Source organism: Prionailurus viverrinus, chromosome A1, assembly GCF_022837055.1.
Source record: "Prionailurus viverrinus isolate Anna chromosome A1, UM_Priviv_1.0, whole genome shotgun sequence".
Lineage (NCBI taxonomy): Eukaryota > Metazoa > Chordata > Mammalia > Carnivora > Felidae > Prionailurus > Prionailurus viverrinus.
In genome coordinates this window covers 8,493,818-8,515,855 of record NC_062561.1, presented here as the reverse complement: position 1 = coordinate 8,515,855, position 22,038 = coordinate 8,493,818, and the positions used below count along the sequence as shown (strand labels likewise).

The following is a 22,038-nucleotide window of genomic DNA, read 5'->3' as shown; positions in this document are numbered from 1 at the left end:
TGTCAGCACTGTTCCAAACTCTGGGAACCCAGCAGGGAACAAAAATAGAAAAAGTCCCTGCTCTTGTGGATTTTACATTCTAGTTGGTGAGGCAAAAACAAAAGAGTATGTATACCAAATGGAGATAAGCACTAAGAAAAAATAAATCCGAGAAAGCGGTCTCAGGGAAAGCGAGGCATCTCTCCAACGAAATGACATTTGGACAGAGACAGAAAGTAAAGGAGAGAGCCATTCGGATATCGGGGAGAAGAACACGCCAAGAAGAGAGAGGTGCAAAGGCCCTGAGACAGCAGAGGGAGAGGGGGTGAGCAGAGGAGGGAGAGGAGATCGGGTAGGTTATGGATCCAGACTGAATACTTCCTAAAAGCTGAGCCATCCTACATGCATTATCCTGTGTTCTGAGTGGACTGGGAGGACTTGAAGGGTATTAGGGAGAGGAGTGATCTCCTTTTAACTGATCACTCTGGCCTGAAATTATTTCGGGAGACAAATCTACTTTCTGAGCTCTGGGAGGACAACTCACCATAGCACCCAGAAGTGAAAACGGCAGCACAGTGAAGAACCCGGGAGGGTGTAGGCGAGCATCTTAGCACTGTCCTTGTTCTGTGCCTTGAACTGAGTTATTCAAACCCCTCCGGATCTGTTTCTTCATCTACACAGTGATAAAAACTGTAATCCCAACCTTCAGAAAATCACTATGAGGATCCGTGAACATTGGTAAAGATGAAATATTGTGTTGTGTGGGCTTAAGACATAGTAGGTGCTCAACTAAATGTTAGTTGTAATTGTTATTTTACTTCAAAATAAAGAGCCCATGCCTAATGCGTTCTTTGCTAGTCGCTGTGTTTTTCATATGCGTGAACATGAGATTCTCTCATAAGGAAAATATCCCTCCTGAGAGGATGAAGCCAGGCCAATTTGAACGATATATTTATTTTGGATTTTTGCCCCATTGATCTGGCTTATAAAACACTCATGCTCACTTATTTAAACAGGGAAGCCAATTTAAATGCATACTTACCTAACCTCACATATATTATGCAGAGTGGGAATTTAAATAAGCTTCCTTAGATTAGCTACATCTCATCATATCATCAAATTCTTCTAGTCAAAAATGCCCATTTGTCTACACGCTCCTCTAGATAAAGACCTCCGTTTCTATACAAATACATCCATCAAAATCTGCGATTTGCTAAGAGAGGATATTCTATTCTTACAATTCACACTGGAAATCCACAATAAACTTTGTGATGTTCAACTTACAGATCGGGTCGCGGTGACAGTCTCTTACCTCCTGCAAAAACTTCTCACTCATCTGACTGAAATGGTGTCCTGGGGGCTTGATCCCAGACACCATCAACCCGGAACTGAAGACCCGTGGCTTCTGCAAGTCTGGCTTGAATTTCTCGTACAGGTCACCACCTGCTGCCTTCTCCTCTTTGGGAAGAGGCATGGGACACGTGGGCGGAGCGTAAGGAAGCCCCACTGGCACCAGCGAAGTGTCCACCTGGCCGAGGGCCTGAGGACTCCTCCTGATGTAGGTGATGATCTTGGGCCTCACGTGCTTGGGCTTGGGCAGAACGATGGGCTTGGGTTCTGTCCTTTCTTCCGCCTTTTCAACCTGGTGGTTCTCCATTCCATCCTGTGAGGGAGGGGTGTCTTCAGAAGGTGGGAGGACAGGCTCGGGGACCCCGCTGGGGCAGGTGCTCTTGTCAGGCACTTTTGGGGGGGGGTTCGACAACCGCGCGCCATCGGTGGGGGGGACGGCGGCCGAGGGGGGCCTCGCACCCGCACCCGACGCGCCCGAGTCCTGAAAGCTGCTGCTACTAGCTGGTGTAGGCTGGTGGGTCACATTCGCGGTCGTCTCTGGATGGAGGGGGGCCGGGGCGCTGTGAAGGGCGCCCGCTCCCCCGGGGGCGCTTTCAGTCTCAGCTGCACTTTCCAGAAGGTTCCTATTTCCTGCAACAGCTGCCGTGACCTCTTTGCTGGCCCCTCCTTCGGAGCTGTCGCCTTGAGGGTCAAGGGGCTCGGGGACCCCGGCGTTGCTCTCTCCAACACAAGGATCCGAAGTACAAGCCGCAGCACTGTCCACGTGCCCGCCGTCCAGCGCTCTCGCCTCACTGACCTCTGAGGGCCTCCTGTCAGGTGGATCATAAAGGATAAGAGGTACCTGGCCGTCTCCCGACGAAACGGCACTGGATGCCATTTCGCCGGGCTTCCTGGCTGCGCCTGCTGAAACTTTACCTGCGGGCTGCTTATCAGCGGCTGCCAAGGAAGCAAGGCCCTGGGTGAGCGTGGGCTGAAGAGCACCCTCCTCAGGTAGGCTGCCTGCTCTCCTGTCCTGCTCGCTCCTGCCTCTTCCCGCCCCGACGTGCTGGAGCCCGTTAGGTGACAGGCTAGGTGCGCCACCGGGGGCAGTTTCCTGCTGTGCTTTCCCACCAGGCCCCTTCCGTTCCAGGGACAACACAGCCCCTTCCTTCGAGCATCCCACACACTCCGCCGGGGTTGACTTCAATTCCTGCACGGCCTTGGGGTGGACGACCTTCGGCTCCGGCTGGGGCTCTCCCTTTCCCTGACCTAATTGTGCTTCTGGCTTACTCGGGATTCCCTTCGGGGCTGAAGCCGAATGGGGACCGGGCTCTGCGGGGGCAGAACGTGATGTGCTCTCGTCGCTAACTCTCGGTGCACGTCCCATCTGGGTCTCCGAGGGGGTGGTCTCCTTGGCTGCTGAGGTAGATGGTTTAGGATGACGCACACTCTTTCCCTCTGAGGTACAGTCAGCCGGAAGAAAGGCCGCCCCTAGAGAGGGGGCCGTGGACATCGTCTGCGGCCCGTCCCCACCACTGGGCTCAGGCCGCGGGGCCTCGGGGGAGTCCAGCGGTGTGGGCTGCGGACTCTGCCTGCTGAGGCTCCCACCGTGCTCCCTCGGGGGCACATCCACGACAACAGCAACGCTTCCAGCCCTTTCCAGAGAATGCCTTCTCAATTCCTCGTTGTCAAGGGTCTTTGCCAACTTATCCTTAGGAGCCTGCCGGGGCGGGTCAGCGTCCCTTTTAGCCGAAACCCCTGGACCGGCCTCAGCCATGACATGCCTCCAACTTGACAGACTTGCTCCCTGAATACTCCAAGGGGTCTGGAGGGTATCTGTGCCTCTCTCCGTTGTGTGCTCTTCGTCCGGTCCTCCGTGAACGGTGGAAGACATTTTAAAATCTTTCAGGCCGGTGGGGCCAGCCTGCAGTCCCTGCCCAAAGCCCTGAAGTTGGTGGAATTCCTTACTGAAGCGGGTGCTGTTCTCTGGCTCCCTTGAATTTGCGTTTCTAATTTCATCTGTCGGGTCACCTGTCCCAGACCCATCATGAGAGGAACGGACCTCCAACATGATCTGATTGGCATTTGTATCTCCCAGACTTAGGATACTCTCATTATTATTTTTCACCCCATTTCTGTTGTCCCGCAACGGAGCGTAACACGATTTCTTCGGAGCCACCGGGACACTCATTTTCAGCCCTTCAGTGGGGGCGGCTGGCCATGCAGTCCTTCTTAATGGAAAAGGTGCCTCCTCCGAGCTGCTACTTGTTTCGTGGGAAATTCTCAAGCTGCTTGCTGCCTCCCGACAATGTCACGTTGCAATACTACCTGAACCATTTTCAGAGCGGTTTTAAAACCAAGCATCGTCTTGACATACAGCAGGATGACTTATCTGTTAGGTTCCTGCTGAATGAGGGCCAATTAGTCCGTGAGACCTAGAGAGAAGTAAAAATAAAACCATGTTATTGGCATCGACAAACAGAGAGTCTCGGGAGAAAAAGGCATGGAAAATACAGCTTTATTCATCACGTTCATATTATTAATTCATTCACTCACTCAGCCCATAAATTTCTCAAAAGCCTTTCTGATAGGTGCCTGCTGGCCAAATCGGGGGAAATTAAAACATAAAAATGATTAATGTTAGACAGGGATTATGAAATACGTTAAATCTTAAATTCAAATTTTAAAAATCCACAGGTTCATACGGATGACGATTTAAAGGCTGGAAGAGAAGGGAAAGCTTGTCTTCACGGAGTAATACCCAGACATATAAGAAAAATCATACAGTTAGAAAAATCGCCGTTTTGGAATTATAATTCATTATCTTGGGTGTGGGACCCCAACGGTTGCCAACAGTATCAGGTGAAAGATTATTGGGGACCAGGATATTCATTCACAGAATCTAAAGGTACCAGTCTCCAGATTACTCTATTTCTTACAAAAGGAAATCTTTATCTTTACAATGGAGATATCTGGTGGACACCGCCTTCACCAAGGGACCACGTTTAACACCAATAATGGAAACTCATACCACGTGTTCCTACCGTTAGGCAGTTCTCAGTGCCTTGTCGCTTAGATCGTATTCTTGCTATAAATGTTCAACCTGAAGTTAACCACGAGGAAACAATCAGGCAAATTTAAATTGGCGGACAGTTGACAAAGTAACTGGCCTAAACCTGCCCCCCAAATGCCAACGGATATCTACATACAACGCATGAACCTTGGCCAGGTCTCGGATTCTAAAAAAATAGTGAGCCAGTGACGTTATTTGGGCAATTAGACATTTAAAATGGGTTGTATGTCGGGTCAAGGTATTTTGTCAATGTTAACTTTCCTAGGTGTATAACAGTATGGTGACTATATCTGAGACCGTCTTTTTCCTTGGAAGATCCAAGCTTTTAAACATGATATGCTTTTTGACATGACACGTGGTAACTTACTCTCCAATGGTTCAGCAAAGTGTGTGTGTGTGTGTGTGTGTGTGTGTGTGTGAGAGAGAGAGAGAGAGAGAGAGAGAGAGAGAGAGAGAGAGAGAGTCTGAAAAAGAGAGAGAACACAGAACTGTGCCAAATGATAGCAATTTGAAAATCTAGGTGATCCACTCCACAACACCTGTAACTGTTCTATAGGTTTGAAAATTTCCAACATAAGAAGTTGCAGGAAATTCTACCCCCGCCTTCAGGGCCTGCGCGATCCAGTCCCTACGCACCTTTGCAGCCTCCCCCCCACCACTCATCCTCTTAGTCTCCAGGCTGCAGGCACACCGTCCTCATCCTCCCATTACCGTGCACCTCCTTCCCTGCTTCGGGGCCTCGGCACAAAGCCTACCATCTACACAGAACATGGGTTCTTCTCCCAGCATTACCCAACTCCTTTGTAATCTTCAGTTTGCAGCATAAATACCTCTTCCCCCGGGAAGCCTTCCTCACCCACTGAAACAGATTAGGTCCTTCTGTGATGACCTTTCACAACATGCTGTACTTTTACTTAAAAAAAAAAACTCTTCAAATGTGCCAGACACTGAAGAAAATATTGTTCAATACCTAGCATATGCATTAGGCACTTAACATGTATTTGTAACATGAATGAGTAAATGAATGAATGATGAAGGTCTTCTCCGTGATGCTATTTCTGCCCTCAAAGAGCTTAAAATCTAATACAGTGTTTCAATTTCTATTAGGGAGATTCACAGATCATCAGTCAACCACTCATTTCAACGTTAACGTCGGTTTATCCACTGCTGGGAGTGCATTTTATTAGGCATGGGGGGGGGGGGGTGGCAGCGTTTCAAAGGAACAAGGTTCTGCTCCATCCCCAATCCCCCCGTGGGGATTCAAAGTTAACAGCCTTCTACACCTTCCTCCTCGTCCATACACGTACACATGTACACATTTTCCTGAGAAGCCGTTGTCACATTTCTGCTGAAGTAGGTTACAAGGCAACCCCCCGTCTCCCTTCGTTACTCTTTGTAATTTCATCTGTTCAAAAGATTATGTGCACATGCATACGTACAGATATATTCGTGTATATACACACATCCATACATTCGGATGGATGCTCCACGGCACGATGACAGGATGAACACCTGAGAACCATCACCAGTAACACACGGCTACTTCCACGTTCCTCTCCAGCCCAGCCCCCTCCCCTCCCAACTTTAAAACAAAAGTTTTTTAATTATTTATTTTTTGAGAGAGAGAGAGAGAGAGAGAGAGAGAGAGAGAGAGAGAGAGGACGAGCAGGGAAGGGGCAGAGAGAGAGGGAGACACAGAATCGGAAGCAGGCTCCCAGGCTCCGAGCTGTCAGCACAGAGCCCGATGCGGGGCTTGAACTCACGAGCCACGAGATCATGACCTGAACCGAAGTTGGCCGCTTAACCGACTGAGCCACCCAGGCGCCCCATCCCCTCCTAACTTTTCACTTGGCTACCTGCCACTGGCATCCCGAAAACCTCAGGTGATAAAACTCTCTTTGGTTTCTTTCGCATCTATTACAGTCGCACGTATTTTTTACCTAAACGAGATCATTTCCTGGAAGCTGGGGTTTTTGTGTGTTTTATTTGTCCCTTCTCCCTCACCCCAAGACACATTAACACCCCGGTCTAGGTCTTGCCATTCCTTCCAACTAATCCTGCCCAAATACACACACCCGTACGTGTGTGGGCACTCTCGTTCCCTGGCATTCTGCCCTTCTGTTCTTCCCACTGGTGCTCACGGCCTTCCTCTCCCCACCCCACCCTCCCCTGCCTCCGTCCCTATTTCCCACGTTCCTCTTCTCCCTCTTTGCCTCCTTCCAGGCCTGTCTTCAGTAAGCCACTGATGCCCCGGGTCCAGCTTCACCCCAAGAGAGCCCTCAGGCCTCACCAAGATGCTCACACTCTGATCCCTGACACAGAGGGGATTCTCAGTGAATTCATCTTTATTTCTTCATGCGAGTTAAAACACGTTTTCCTGGAAGACACACATATCCTCTGGGCACAGATACAAAAAGCATGTAGACAAATCAGTAAGACAGCAGTTTAAAAGAACACTGTGCTCTCTGGGTCAGAAAGCAGGCGTCCCAGAAAGCCAAGGAGAGCAAGAAATCCCACAAATATGGGCCATCCACAGAAAGTGAGTGCCTCTAATTCTCTGTGGACAGAATTATAAGCATGAAGCCAAGAGCCCTCTGGTTTGAACTGTCGAGGCCGGGAGAAAGAAAGAAAGGAATTATTTTCACCAATGACGGACAAATCCAGAGGGTCATACACAGCAATCCACATGTGATCGTTAGAGAGTGACAAACAGGTAGGTGTCAAATCAGTGTCTTGCTAGAAAAGAGCTGTATTTTAATTTTTAAAGAATTACATAATAAATATCTTTTTCTTTCTCAGGAAGCAGTAAAGGTCACTCACTGGTAAGGGAATGGAAAGCTAGGACTTTCTACGGGCCAAGTATTATTCTTAGCACGAATTCATAGTCATAAAATTTAACTTAACTTTTAAATTATAACTCATTTTGTTTAATCTTTAGCTTTAATTCAAGTTAAGCTATTTAATACTTGTGATGGCCTCCAGAGACAGATCTTAGCATCCCCTTGCTGCTTCTCTGCTCTCCGAGTAAGGCGATGAAAGCACAGAGAGGGCAACATTCCCAAGGTCACACAGCCAAGAACTGGCAGAGCAGAAACAGAGACAGGAAGTAAAATCTGTGCAGAAAGTGGAAGCTTCACAAGGAAAAGCTGCCTTTCGGTGAAGTGGTATAGATCCCAAAGAAAGAATAAAAGGAAACGATACTATCATAAGACCAAGAATAGAGAAGCAAAACCAGAAACCAAAAAAAGGAGAGAAAGCTCACATAACAAGAGGAAAGCATTTAAGAACCTTCTTCAGGGGCGCCTGGGTGGCTCAGTCGGTTAGGCGTTTGCCTCTTGATTTGGGCTCAGGTCATGATGTCATGGTTCTTGAGATGGAGCCAGCCTGGGATTTTCTCTCTCCCTCTCTCTCTCTCTCTCTCTGCCCCTTCCTCATGCTCCCTCCCTCTCAAAACAAACAAACAAACAAACAAACAAACATTTCAAAAGAAGAAGAAAAAAACCCCTTCAGTTCTAGAAGGCAAAATGTCGTACAGGAGGTTATGTTTCCTCTTTCTCTTCTTGCCAAGACTCTACATCTCCCCCCTAGAGCTGCATCACATGGCCACAAGTCAATCACAGGGTCAACATGAGCAAAAGTTTTTGTTTTTGTCTTTTTCTGGATCTGGACTTCAATCCAAGGCATCCAACTAAGATAAACATGTTTTCCCCAATATGAAACATGATCATACAAATTCAGACTCCTAATACAGGATTGTACGATTAAACAAGAAACAAAAATATGTCGACCAACCGTGCTAACCGGCCCCACGTGAGGTCCATTTTCCCAGAGTGAGGCATGCAATTTTCATGTACTTCACATGTTACTATAGAAAGTTATGAACGATGACCTGAGAGGTCAATGAGATTTTATCTGGGGAAAAAAAATCCATTAATTAACTCCTGGGTCCAAAAGGAATTTAATGATTTTATAGGTTCCTAGTCTCTCTGATGCTTAATAGTCTTCCAAGGGATCACCCCTGGTGCTAAGGTGAAAACGCCCGTGTCAGGAGATCCACCAGCTTTCTTGGCAGCCTATCAGCCCTCCAGGCAAGGCCACTGTCAAACTAGCCCGGAGTGGAGATCTGCCTCTTTATAGCAATACAAGGCAATCCTTCTTCCACCGGGAACAACACTTCAGGTCTCTCCGAAGAGCTATTATGCCCCCTTTCTCATCCAAACCTATTTTCTTTGTGAAAGAACTCAGATTCTCCCAATTGTTGGCGCAGGTTTAAGAAACTCCCACCATCTAAGCCCATACCCCAGGCAGCCTATAGTCCCTCCTGAACAGCATACAACTGCACAAAATACTCTAGCTCTGGGTGCAACATCCAGGGTCCTGTGAAAGCAAGACTTGCATTCACTCAGTTATACCTCTAACCACACGATCTAAAAGAGTGGCCTCTCCATGGATACATGAATAACCCTGTTGATTCCACATCATCAAATAAAATGCCAAAGTCCTATATGAGTCACTCCTAAACGACAGGGACTCAATCCTAGAAATCTGTAACTGGCTTGTAGCATCCATGGGTAGGACCATAAAAATGTACCTGTGGAGCTTCATCTTGTTGGTCCACTGTTGTCCATTGTTCAGTTGTCCATTGTCCATTGAAGTCCATTGTTCTATGCTGTTTAAAACTTTTTGGGCCCATCCTTAACTTTTCATCCAAAATATTTGCAATCCATTCTGTTTCCGTACCATCTTTGCAGAGGTAAGTGTGCCTTCCTTATTATCATTTCGCTGTTTTGTCAGCGAAACAGGGTAGGAGGCAAAGCAGCAGGTTCTCATCTGCTGATCAACACTCCATGGGCACATTCACGTAGGCATCCCTCCACCCTCTGGGCCCTGCAGCTACTGCACGTGTCCCCACGTGGTCCCTGAGAACATTGTAAGAGGAGAAACTTCTGTTGGATGTGTTGCTGAGATAATTATAATACTGCCTCTCTTCCAACAGAGGATGAGAGAAAATCAAAGTAAAGAAAGAAAATGAAACTGTCTCCCTTGGTCTGGTCTACACACTACCCAAAATTCTCCCAAGGACCACTGTTTATTTTTCTCAGTATTCATAATTTATCCATCACCAACACTTTTTAAAATTCAACATGGGCTCAGCATCAGGTTCACTAGCATGTAGTTTGAGGACCACATCATCTCCTTGCCAACAGACAAAATGTTTTTGCCCGTCTTTACCAATGAGGCACCACTTCAGCTCTCCCCAACTCACCGTCTCTGATGATGGGAGCTTCTCATCTAGAACTCCTTCAGTTGAATGCATACACATTTCTGAGTCATTAAGTGGACTGATCACATCTACATGCTCGAATACAATCTCTTCACTCATCTTGCACATCAATTTCTCAGTACCATGTTTGTTCTGTCCAGTACGGCATGAAAGGCATTCTCAGATAAAGAGAAGCCCCCAGTCGACCGACCATGTCTGTGCCACCTACTACTATGACAATCGTGAACTAACCTGGCTGAATGACAGGGGAAAGCCAAATGTCTCAGCCTGACATTCACGGTCTGATGAATGCTGAGCCCGCATGTGCTTCCAGACTTCTCAATCCCACTCACTCTTCTGTTTAAAATTGCCCCTGCTACCCAACAGCTTCACCTTCTGAACTCAAAGGCCACCTCCTCCACGAAGACTTTGCTAAATTTTCTCCCCTCTTCCCTCCCAAAAAGGTGGAGAAGGGGCTAGATATTGTCTCTCTATGCCTTGAATCCCCAGATGTTTCCTTTTAGCACTATTAAACTATGGCTTTTGTTTTTTATTTTTTAAGTTTATTTATTTATTTTGAGAGAGAGGGAGTGAGCATTAGCAGGTGAGGGGCAGAGAGAGACAGGGAGAGAGAGAAGCCAAGCAGGCCCTGCACTGTCAGAGTAGAGCCCGACATGGGGCTCGATCTCATGAACCACGAGATCATGACCTAAGCTGAAATCAAGAGTCAGACACTTAACCAACTGAGCCACCCAGGAGGCCCATGCTTTTTAAATTATAGTTATGTATATCCTACTTTATTATAGCTAAGTGTACCTTTTGATTACAGTCATCTATGTCTTATTTTTATTATACTGGCATGTGTGCCTTCTTTTTTTTTTTCTGGCTATATTGACTTATTTATTTAATTTTTTTTAAGTTGCATCCAAATTAGTTAGCATACAGTGCAACAATGATTTCAGGAGTAGACTCTTTAATGCCCCCTACCCATTTAGCCCATCCCCGCTCCCACAACTCCTCTTTATTAAACTATAAGCTCACTAGGTTGGAGTCTAACAGCTCAGACACTTCTGTTTCCCATGCAGGGTCTGGGACAGGACTTTACACGCAGTATGCACTTGTGATGAAGCAATCTCCTTTCAACTTGAGCTCAAAGTGGCCAATGTTTACATCACTTTCAGTGCAGCACAGGCTCTACATTTTTTCTTTTTAGTCTTTTAACATGGACATTCTAAAGCCACCCTTCCCAGCTGATTAGGCAGCCTCACTCCAGGAGGGCTGTACCAGAATATTCAACAGAGGTGATGTAAGAAAAAAAAAGTACATTCTGATCGTCATGATTTGATTTATACTTGCTATAATATTCAATTCAAAAATAAATGAAGTTTGGGGGGATTTTTATGTTATTAAAAAGAGCACTGGGTTTTAAAAGATTGAAAAACAATATTCCACAGCCTTCCTTAGCGGCCAGGTCTGCTGTGGAATGCTTTGCCAGTATGTGAATTTTCATATAAATGCTCAAGCACCGTGCCTTTGAATATAAATGCAATTCCATCTAACTTAATAAAATGTATCTGCCAAAGAAGTTCCAGCTGCAACTCCTACCATGCGATAAATTATCCTTTGCAACTTTAGCGTACAGACAAGTGTGTAAGATACGAGCCCAAAATATAATCTATAATAATACTGCAAATATGGTAAATATAAGAGTAATGCAAAAAAAAGTCAACATCCCAAATTTCACATTTTAGTTGACATTTTTACGGACCATATATTTGGGGTCTATCATGTTCCACCACATTTAATAAGATAATTTTATATGAAGTTACTTGCAAATATTTACGTAAAAGTCGCTGTATCCATCCGCTTTAGGAAGTTCCATGGTAATCATTCCTCCGTATTTTCTGCAACAGAATAGCCACGTTCTTGGTCCTCTTTTCTAACGCTATGTTTATTTGCAACAGGTACAAGCACAGGTATCCTAACACTTGAGGCACTGCAGACCCAATGAATGTTTCAAGTCGTTTCACTACAGTATGGTTCCGAGTGGTATTGCTGGGTGAGGAACGGTAAATATTGGGGACACTGTAGCTATCTGTGGTGCTGAATTCTGTGAAAGCTGCAAAATCGTGTAGAAATATAACAGCTCTCTGGAGCCTGCTTTACTCTCCTTATCGGTGTGCATGACATGAGTTGTACATCACATTTTATTCCAATATAGAAACAGGACAGTGCTCAGAAGGAATATACACATATATATGTTTTAGGTAGCAGAGGCTATTTTAGCTTTATTTTGCTCTGGTAAAAAGAGTGAAGAACAATATATACATAAATGGAATGCTGCTATGTGCTCCTTCACAGAGCCAATAAAAGAGGCAAGTTGACTTTTCACAGGTTACACCTATGAAAAACATTAAGTTGATGTCTAAAGTGTCTCCAGTAAAAATGCTGCATGTTTCTCTGCAATGAGCTTCACTTACATCTGCCAACAAAAAAGCACTTCCCTTTAAAAAATGCATCCCTCCCTTCCAGGGCAGAATTTCACCCAGAAAATATAGGGTGTTCATTTCATGCATATTATGCTAAATAGTTACTTTTTTAATGTTTATTTACTTTTGAAAGAGAGAGAGAAAGACAGAGCACGATCAGGGGAAGGGCAAAGAGAGAGAAGGAGACACAGAATCCGGAGCAGGCTCCAGGCTCTGAGCTGTCAGCACAGAGCCTGGCGTGGGGCTCGAACTCACAAACTGTGAGATCATGACCTGAGCCAAAGTCGGACATTTAACCGCCTGAGCCACCCAGGCACCCCACTTTCTTTTGTTTTTGTCTTGAATGATTTTTTTTTCCCAAAATGGAAATACTGACATAGCCAATTATTTAAAAAATGGATCTTGAATATTAAAAAAAGGTAAATATACCAAAGTCCCTTACTCTCCCCCCAAGAACAGAGTTGAGTATCCCAGATTTTTTTTTTAACTTAGAGAATGAGTTCCATAACTCCAATTTTTCACTTTGCACGTCATGGGCACCTCCTCACATAAATACATGTAATAAATAGCCTATCATTTTTTTAAATGGTCATTTTTTTTACCATAATTTACCCATCTATTCTCCTACTGTTTAGATTTTAAGTTGTTCTGATTTTGCCTTTTCAAATAATTTTTCACAGAAAACTGCTGAATGCTTATCTTTACTGAACCTCTTATTTCCTTAGTATCTATTCCTAAAGGCAGAACCACTGTGTAAACAGGTGGATGTGTTTGCACATTCATACGCAACTCTGGGCTCTGTGAGAGGCCTGGTTTTGTTTACAGGTGCACGTCCTGCGCTTAGACTATATGCCGGGGCCTGGCACATAAAGGATGCCCGTTCGTTACACGAATACGTATTGCTCTCAAGAAAAAAAGTCTCCGGCTTCATTCTATCTCCCTATTTCTTGCGCTATCTCCTCTCTCTTGAAACTTTGTAACTAGAACGACCAGATCATTTACCATTCAAATAGGGACACTTTTAAGTTTCTGCTAAGTTTCTCAGATCCACAGATGAGTGCAAACATAGGGTATCTGTCTTTCTCTGCCTGACTTACTTCATTCAGCATAATACTTAACAAAAGACCATGGGGGAGGGGAAGGGGGAAAAAAAGTTACAGAGAGGGAGGGGGGCAAACCGTAAGAGACTCTTGAGTACTGAAAACAAACTGAGGGTTGACGGGGGGTGGGGAGAGGGGAAAGTGGGTGATGGGCATGGAGGAGGGCACCTGTTGGGATGAGCACTGGGTGTTGTACGGAAACCAACTGGACAATAAATTATATTTAATCGGAAAAAAACCAAATAGGGACATTTTTTTCTTGCTTAGGAATTTTTTCCAATTTTTTAAATCAGAGTCTAAGTATCCAGCAAAATTCACTCTTTTCTCTGTGCAGTTCTGCAAATTTGGCAAACGTATGCTGTCCCATGACCACCACCAGCACAGTCAAACAAAACGAACACTTCCATGAACTCCAAAAATTGCCCCAAGCCGTTTTGTAGATCAACCATTCCCTGATCCCTAGTCCCTGCCAACCAATAATCCGGTCTCTGTTCCTAGGTTTTGCCTTTTCCAGAATGTCAATTAAATGTAACTACACAGTGTGAAGCCTTTGTATCCAGCTTCTTTCGGCACCGTGCATCCGAGATTCACCACGGTGTTGGGTCTATCCGTAGTTGTTCCCTTTTATGGCTAAATAAGGCTCTGTGCTACGAACCACAGTTTATGTAGCTGTCTTCCAGTTGAGGGACACTGAGGTACTTCCAGGTTTGGGCAACTATAAAGAAAGATACTAGAACATTCACGCACCAGTGTTTGCATGAAACTGGGCCACTCTGGGGAGTTCCAAAACGCTAAACCAGACAGAATGCCATGACACCAAGCATGAACTGTACATATGGTCACTCTGCTTAGAACACACTTCTCACCACCCAAGGTTATCTGATCCTTGTACCCATTTATTATCTGCCTTTCCACATCCCATATAAGCTCTGGGAGGGCAGGCACCTCCTCCTCTGTTCGCCACTCTATTCTAGAGCCTAGAACAGTAGCTGGCCTGTGGGAGGAACTCAAAAGCATTTTTTAACTGAATACAGTTCGCTCAACCCTAGGCATTTGTTTTCAATGCCTAAATGACACTTTCTCTTACCAGGTGCTGTTTTCAGTGTTTTGTTGCACTTAATCCATAACAATCCCAGGGCTAGATATTATCGCTGTGTTTTACACAGCGAGGCAGAGAGAAGTGAAATAACTTCTGAGCCTAAGTGCAAAGGGCTGGACTCTGAACCCCCATGCAGGCTCTTAAGCCACCACGCCAAGCTTCGGTGGGATCGTCAGCTTTTAAACTTGATAGGGTGTAAAAACCCTTATTATTTTGTTACTTTACCTCTAGTCAAGTTACATTTCATACGCTGTTTGGCCATCTGCATTTCTTCTCTCACACTGTGTGTCTCTGAGGCGAAAATATTTTTAACGGTATACATGGGAGACAAGCTATTTCCAGAATGCAGGTGATATCGAGAGAGAATGAGATAATAGTGTTTAAGGACCTGTTCCAGAGAACGAGGGCCAGACAGGAGACCTCTTGGCCACGGCCCGCCTCACAACACCCATCCAGCTCTCCCAAGGCTCCCCTTTTTGGATTATTGGTTCTGTCATCTACCTCACCACCAAAGCTGAAACTAAGAGCTTCCTTGGCCCTTTTAACTCACACCCCACCCACCGGTGAGGGCTATCGGATGGGCTTCCCAAGGGCATCACCAGCCCGCCCGCTTTTCTCCCTCTCTGCCTCCACGTCATCTCCCATGTAAGCCACTTATAAGTCTCCTCCCAGATCTCCTGGCTTCCAATCTTGCTTCTCTAATTAGCCATTTCCCCTTCACAAGGCATCTAGAGTGGTATCTTGGCATGTTAACAGTCACTTCACGGCCACAAACCCTCCCATGGCCTCCTTGCCGGGACCTGTGTGGCCCTGCGAAATCTCCCCTCACCCCCTCCTCCCCTAGCAGCCTGCCCACTGACTCCGCATTGTTCTTCACTGCTTGCACACTCCATGCCTGGCTCTTCACACGGATGGACCCATCCTACATATCAGGGGTCATCCTGAACGTGCCCTCCCCAGACAGACTTTCCTTGAGGTGCATCGTCTTTCTCCGGCCACAGTCTGTGCTTCTTCCCAGCCTTCTTCCGTTATTCTCCATGTTTATTTGTTCATTGTCTTCCTCTTCCAAAAGGACATGAGTTCCGTGAGGATAAGCAAGGGTCGCATCCGCCCTGCTCACCATCGATCCCCAGTGAGCGGAACGGTGTCCAACAACTTCAGGCACTCACTAAATATTGTTGAATTAATACAGTAGCACGCGGAATCTCTCCTAACTTACTTGGCTCTCTGGGTAACGCCTTGCTGAGCATATATCCGTCACAGAATGTCACTGAGTATTTGAGATGGAAAGGAACAGAGACGTGAATTATGTCAAGCCTCTCGTTTTTCACGAGGAGGATGAAGCCCAGGGAGACTCGGGCGAGCCCGCCAGCTGAGACCTGTCACAGCCACACAGGGGCCGGGCGCCCATGCCAAGACTAGCACCTGGCCCCTTCCGCAGACCGTGGACTCCCCCAGACAGCCTCGCATGTTAGGAAGATGAGAGAAAAAAAGGTTACGTGGGGACAGGACTCAAAGGGCTCTGAGACAGACCCAACTGACTGAGCATCAGCTGATAGAAAACACAGTACAGGAACAATTAAAAGATGAGTAAAAGAAAAGTCTGGGGGCGCCTGGGTGGCTCAGTCGGTTAAGCATCCGACTTCAGCTCAGGTCGTGATCTCACGGTTCATGGGTTCGAGCCCCACATCAGGCTCTGTGCTGACGGCTCAGAGCCCGGAGCCTGTTTCAGATCCTGTGTCTCCCTCTCTCTCTGCCCCTCCCCCATTCATGCTCTGTCTCTCCCTGTCTCAAAAATAAATAATCATTAAAAATAATTTTTTTCTTAAAAGAAAAGTCTGAATCCTTAGGGAAACTGCGATCTCCTGAGGGGAAGGGGATATAACGTGCAGACAGCTAGTAACTGTGGTAACAACAGCAAGGCAGGGTGTGATAAAACATGCAGTTAAGGAGAAATTCTAAGTACCATGTAATGACAAGAAGGAAGCAGAAATTACATCGGAGGGGCTGGGGCAAATTAGATCTTTGCCCCTTCTTGCAACGCATGAATTTGTGCCCCTGCGTTGTGTGTAGGGGTGCATCTGTCTGTGTGTCTGTGTTTGTGGGTAGGGGTGCGTCTGTCTGTGTGTCCGTGTTGGTAGATAGTTTTCCAAAGACCACCGCCGTGTACCAGACATACATACACCATACTTATTGTGGCATTCAAGGCCTGGGTATTGGATCTGTAGGTGAGACTGGGGTCACACGTCTCCCTTTCCTCCCCCAGTGACCCACTTCCTCGCTGTCTCTTTACCTGTATTTCCCCCAGTGGCGAAGAGGTAAGACAAAAAGCCTCCTGAAACTCAAATCTGTCAAACGCTGCTTGCTCCAAAAAAAGGATTTCATGATGAAAGGGGACAAAATAATAGCTGAAATGAGGCATGGGGACTATCTATGGATTTCACATCTGCTTACCAGAAAAACTGGGAGTTATCTGATCTGGCGAAGGAAGAAAAAGCCTGGCATTTTCAAAAGGCAGCAAGAACAACTGAATTTGTCAAGAGCCGGTGATAAATTCTCTGCCATTCTTTGAGACCACTGAGAAAGGCTGATACGTCAAAGACTAATATTCCATCTACAAAATACCAGATAAGATCCAAAGTCTTCCAACAACATTTTTCTGTGCTTGTATTTATTAATAAGAGGCTAAAGAGAGAGAGAGAAACAAGGACTTCAAATCTGGATGAAATCAAATACTTTTCGATCTATGAAAAAGAAAATATATGTAGGCATTTCACGTGGCCTCCCAGGGGCTGAGTCAGACAAGGTTTCTGCTATGGTCTTGTTGGAGGAGAAGGCAGCGGTGTCTTAAAAGTGGAGTTCAAGTGTATGTTTGCAAGGCAGGCACTTTCTCCTTCTCCAGTGGCTATTTGGCCTTTTAACTCACACCTGGTTGCTTCACTCCCTATGCTACCTGCCCGGCACCTAAAGGCAACTGAGGCCCCACTCCCAGAGCACTCTTCTTATCTACCTGCCCAAGTATTGAGATAACACTGATATTCATTAAGTATTTCCTGCTTGTTTCTAACCACAAATGCCTTATGTGAGTATTCTCCACAAACCCACTCCCTCCTTTCTTTCCTACCACTGGTCTTAGGGCCCAAACCACTTCTATAATGTGGATAATGGGTCAAACAGTTCTAGGGGAATCCTTAAATCTACCCGAGCAGGGGGGCCAGGAGGCCGATTCCTGGGGAGGGTACGGGGGTGACTTCATGGAAGCAGAGAGGGCAGTACAGACATGTCCGCAAACTCCTCTGCTAGGTCCCACTCGGCCCAGCTTCTCCCAGTGGGTTCATTTCAACGCGGTAGGCACGCTTGATCTATACATCCCTGACTCTCTGCTGTGTGTTAGGCCCCGAGAATGGACATCAGCACTCACAACAAGGATGGCACATGACCTTCATTTATCTACAGGACTGCAGGCTGTAAACCTCGGGATTCTCTGCTACCTGAAGGGAAGCAGGAACTCTTTGTAACGTCATCAGGGATAAAGCGAGAATCGCCTCCAGCTCACACGCCTGTACCAGGTCACTCAAAATGGGGTCTTTCAGCTCATTCTCTTTCGGGAAGGTGCATTTCTTTTTTTCTCTCATCACAAGCAGACAACCTGCCTTCTGTCAAACGAACGAGACAGCTCGCACGATGAAGATGAACATTTAACACCACGATGCAGCCCAAGCAGAGGAAGTTTGCCAACAACCAGAAAGTAGTAAAATCTACTGCATGGTGACTGCAGAAACCAGCGACTCAACGAAAAGGTACAAAGCTCATGTCCCAGGGCTTCTTGCTGGAAGTCTCTGTATTGTCATTAATTATATCATGTAACGAACTAGGCATTTTGGAACACCATGCTTGGAATGTCTTTAAGGAAGAGATAAAGAAATGACGATAAACAGAAAAGGAGAGAACACAGCACTTGGTTTGGAACCAATTTGCCCTAGAAACGTGCAAGAGAAACAGATGATCTATGCCAGGGAGAATGAGTCGTGTTTCTATACAATTGAGATAAAGGAATAATATCGCTTTAGTTAACTTGTAGGAAGCCTCACTTCACCAGAGCTTGAATAGTTAAAAAAAAAATCTTATATTCCCCCCAAAATTCGAGATGGCTTCCTTAAAGAGTAACATGTCGGTATGTATTTGAATAGCACCCAGCCTATAATCCCAGGGTGGAAAACTGGCTTGCCAGCATTTCCGGGATAGGGCACAGGCTGCGTGCATCTTGCTTATCAAAACAGACATATTTCGTAAGCAACAGAAATCAAACATTCCCAGAAAGCACAGACTTGAGTGAGCAGGGCTTTTAATGGGCATGCTTTAAAGATCTAAAGTCACAGTTTAAAACTTCACTGTTAAGTAACACGAGATACCCCCGAATCTATTTTAATCAAAGACTCTCAAAGAAAGGCTGTGAGTCTCATGCTCATTTTTCAAATAAAACTGCCAAGAAGTTGGTTATTGATCCACAATCACATCCTCTCACATGTATGATCTGTGTAGCATGGAGGGAAAAGAAAGAGAGCAATGTGTTAATTTCCCCTCCCTGACGTAAGGTCCTGACAATGTGTTAATTTCCCCTCCCTGACAGCTTCCAATAAGGCTCCTGATACCGTGTCCCTGGGTACTTCTCCTCTGACCCGGGCAGCTCTCCTGCAGGAGCAAGCCGGACTGCCTTCCATCCAATTTCTGGGACTTGCACATTTACGCACGGACTACCCTCCTCCTGACCAGGGAAATTTGTTCCAGCTTTACTCGTAAGGGCCATTCCCAATTAAAGTGTGAAGACAGCTCTGAGGGGGAGGAGAAAACCAGAAATCTGTTTGACATTGCTCTTCACAGGAGCACTCTCTGACCTCAATAGGAGTCGTGCAGCAGCGAGCAAATCACAAGAAAACCTCTCCCCAGCAGCCTCCCGACCACACAGACAGGCTGGGCACAGGGCTCCTGAGAGCGTGCCCAACCCCAAGGAAAGGAAGTTAGAGTAGCATTAGCCCAAGGAGGCCGAGGGCTAGAGCCTGAGAAGGTGTCAGGAAGGAGGGAGGGACAGAGGTACCCCCGAATGACAGGTCCTCTGATTAATGAGAAAAGAATAAAGTAATAGTGGAAAATTAATACAAATTCTCTATTTTCTGCTCTCAACACGCCAGCTGCAGCAAAGGAACACAACACATAACGCATGGCTCCAGATTCCGATCTCATTCCCAAATGTGAATGAGCAGTTAAGAACTACCAAATACATAAGAAAGCTTATGATAAAAAAAGACAAGGCATTAAAAAATGCCGAAAATGGGGCTCCTGGGTGGCTCAGTCGGTTAAGCGTCCGACTTCGGCTCAGGTCATGATCTCAGGTCCATGAGTTTGAGCCCCGCGTCAGGCTCTGGGCTGACGGCTCGGAGCCTGGAGCCTGTTTCAGATTCTGTGTCTCCCTCTCTATCTGCCCCTCCCCTGTTCATGCTCTGTCTCTCTCTGCCTCAAAAATAAATAAACGTTAAAAAAATTTTTTAATAAAAAAAAATGCCGAAAATGGAAGAACACCTTTAAAAAAAATTTTTTTTAATGTTTATTTATTTTTGAGACAGAGACACAGCATGAACGGGGGAGGGGCAGAGAGAGAGGGAGACACAGAATCAGAAGCAGGCTCCAGGCTCTGAGCCATCAGCCCAGAGCCCGATGCGGGGCTCGAACTCGCGGACCGTGAGATCGTGACCTGAGCTGAAGTCGGACGCTTAACCGACTGAGCCACCCAGGTGCCCCGTAGAACACCTTTTAGAAATTTGTTTTGATTTACATAAATAAAATACACTTGTTGGCACGCACTTATGAGTTTTGACAGGTGCACGGAGTAACCACCAACACAAGCAAAATATACAACACGTGCATCACCTCAAAAGCCTCTCGTGTCACTCCCTTGGATTCAGCCCCTCCCCCACCAACACTGGTCTATTCTCCATTCCTGCAGTTTTTTTTTTCCAAAATCTTACACAAATGTAGTTATAAAGCATGCAGCCTTTGAAGTCTTGCTTCTTTTAATACAGATGAGTGTAGATAACAGCATCATTACTACATTATTTTATTAATGCGATTTGTTGTGATTATGTTAATATTGTTAATATTCATACAGAATGCATGTTGCATTCTAGATCTATCCGTATTATTACATATATCAGTAGTTTGCTCCTTTTTATTCGCAAGTGGTAGTCCACTGTATGGCTGTACCACAATTTGTTTATCCATTCAGTGGGTGGAAAACAGAAGAAAACATCTCAAAATTCTAATTCATTCCCTCAGAGATAGGAGGGTCCGTAAAACAAGAAAGGGACAGTCAGAAAATACCTAAGAGCTCAGAGAAATTAAAAATATGATCATTAAAATGTAAAAATCGATAGAAGGCTTTAAAGATAAAATCTAAGGAAACCATCAAAACCCTAGAGGAGAAAACAAGAAAAGACCTCTCTGACCTCAGCCGCAGCAATGTCTTACTTGACACATCCCCAAAGGCAAGGGAATTAAAAGCAAAAATGAACTATTGGGACCTCATGAAGATAAAAAGCTTCTACACAGCAAAGGAAACAATCAACAAAACTAAAAGGCAACCAACAGAATGGGAAAAGATATTTGCAAATGACATATCGGACAAAGGGCTAGTATCCAAAATCTATAAAGAGCTCACCAAACTCCACACCCGAAAAACAAATAATCCAATGAAGAAATGGGCAGAAAACATGAATAGACACTTCTCTAAAGAAGACATCCAGATGGCCAACAGGCACATGAAAAGATGCTCAACGTCACTCCTCATCAGGGAAATACAAATCAAAACCACACTCAGATATCACCTCATGCCAGTCACAGTGGCCAAAATGAACAAATCAGGAGACAATAAATGCTGGAGAGGATGTGGAGAAACAGGAACCCTTTTACACTGTTGGTGGGAATGCAAACTGGTGCAGCCGCTCTGGAAAACAGTGTGGAGGTTCCACAAAAAATTAAAAATAGACCTATCCTATGACCCAGCAGTAGCACTGCTAGGAATTTACCCAAGGGATCCAGGAGTACTGATACATAGGGGCACCTGCACCCCAATGTTTATAGCAGCACTCTCAACAATAGCCAAATTTGGAAAGAGCCTAAATGTCCATCAACTGATGAATGGATAAAGAAATTGTGGTTTACATACACAATGGAGTACTACGTGGCAATGAGAAAGAATGAAATATGGCCCTTTGTAGCAACATGGATGGAACTGGAGAGTGTGATGCTAAGTGAAATAAGCCATACAGAGAAAGACAGATACCATATGTTTTCACACTTATGTGGATCCTGAGAAACTTAACAGGAACCCACGGGGGAGGGGAAGGAAAAAAAAAAGAGAGAGAGAGGCTAGAGTGGGAGAGAGCCAAAGCATAAGAGACTCTTAAAAACTGAGAACAAACTGAGGGCTGATGGGGGGTAGGAGGGAGGGGAGGGTGGGTGATGGGTATTGAAGAGGGCATCTTTTGGGATGAGCACTGGGTGTTGTATGGAAACCAATTTGACAATAAATTTCATATATTTAAAAAAATCAAAAAAAAATCAAAAATAAATAAAAAAAATAAAGATAAAATCTAGGCAATCTCTCTGAAACTAGAACCCAGAAAGGAAAAACTAACCAAGATAGAATAATT

General features: G+C 45.5%; 1 protein-coding gene across 3 annotated transcripts in view; it reads right to left on the bottom strand.

Moving 5' to 3' along the window:
- The window catches only part of MTUS2 (microtubule associated scaffold protein 2), a 637,113-nt gene that overhangs the window by 371,701 nt on the left and 243,374 nt on the right, over positions 1–22,038 (bottom strand). For all 3 annotated transcript variants that reach the window (XM_047860755.1, XM_047860746.1, XM_047860761.1), the window contains exon 3: positions 1,292–3,743. In XM_047860755.1, coding sequence (XP_047716711.1) covers positions 1,292–3,499 — 2,208 coding nt within the window. In that variant the 5' untranslated portion in view covers positions 3,500–3,743. The remainder of the gene's footprint in view (positions 1–1,291; positions 3,744–22,038) is intronic.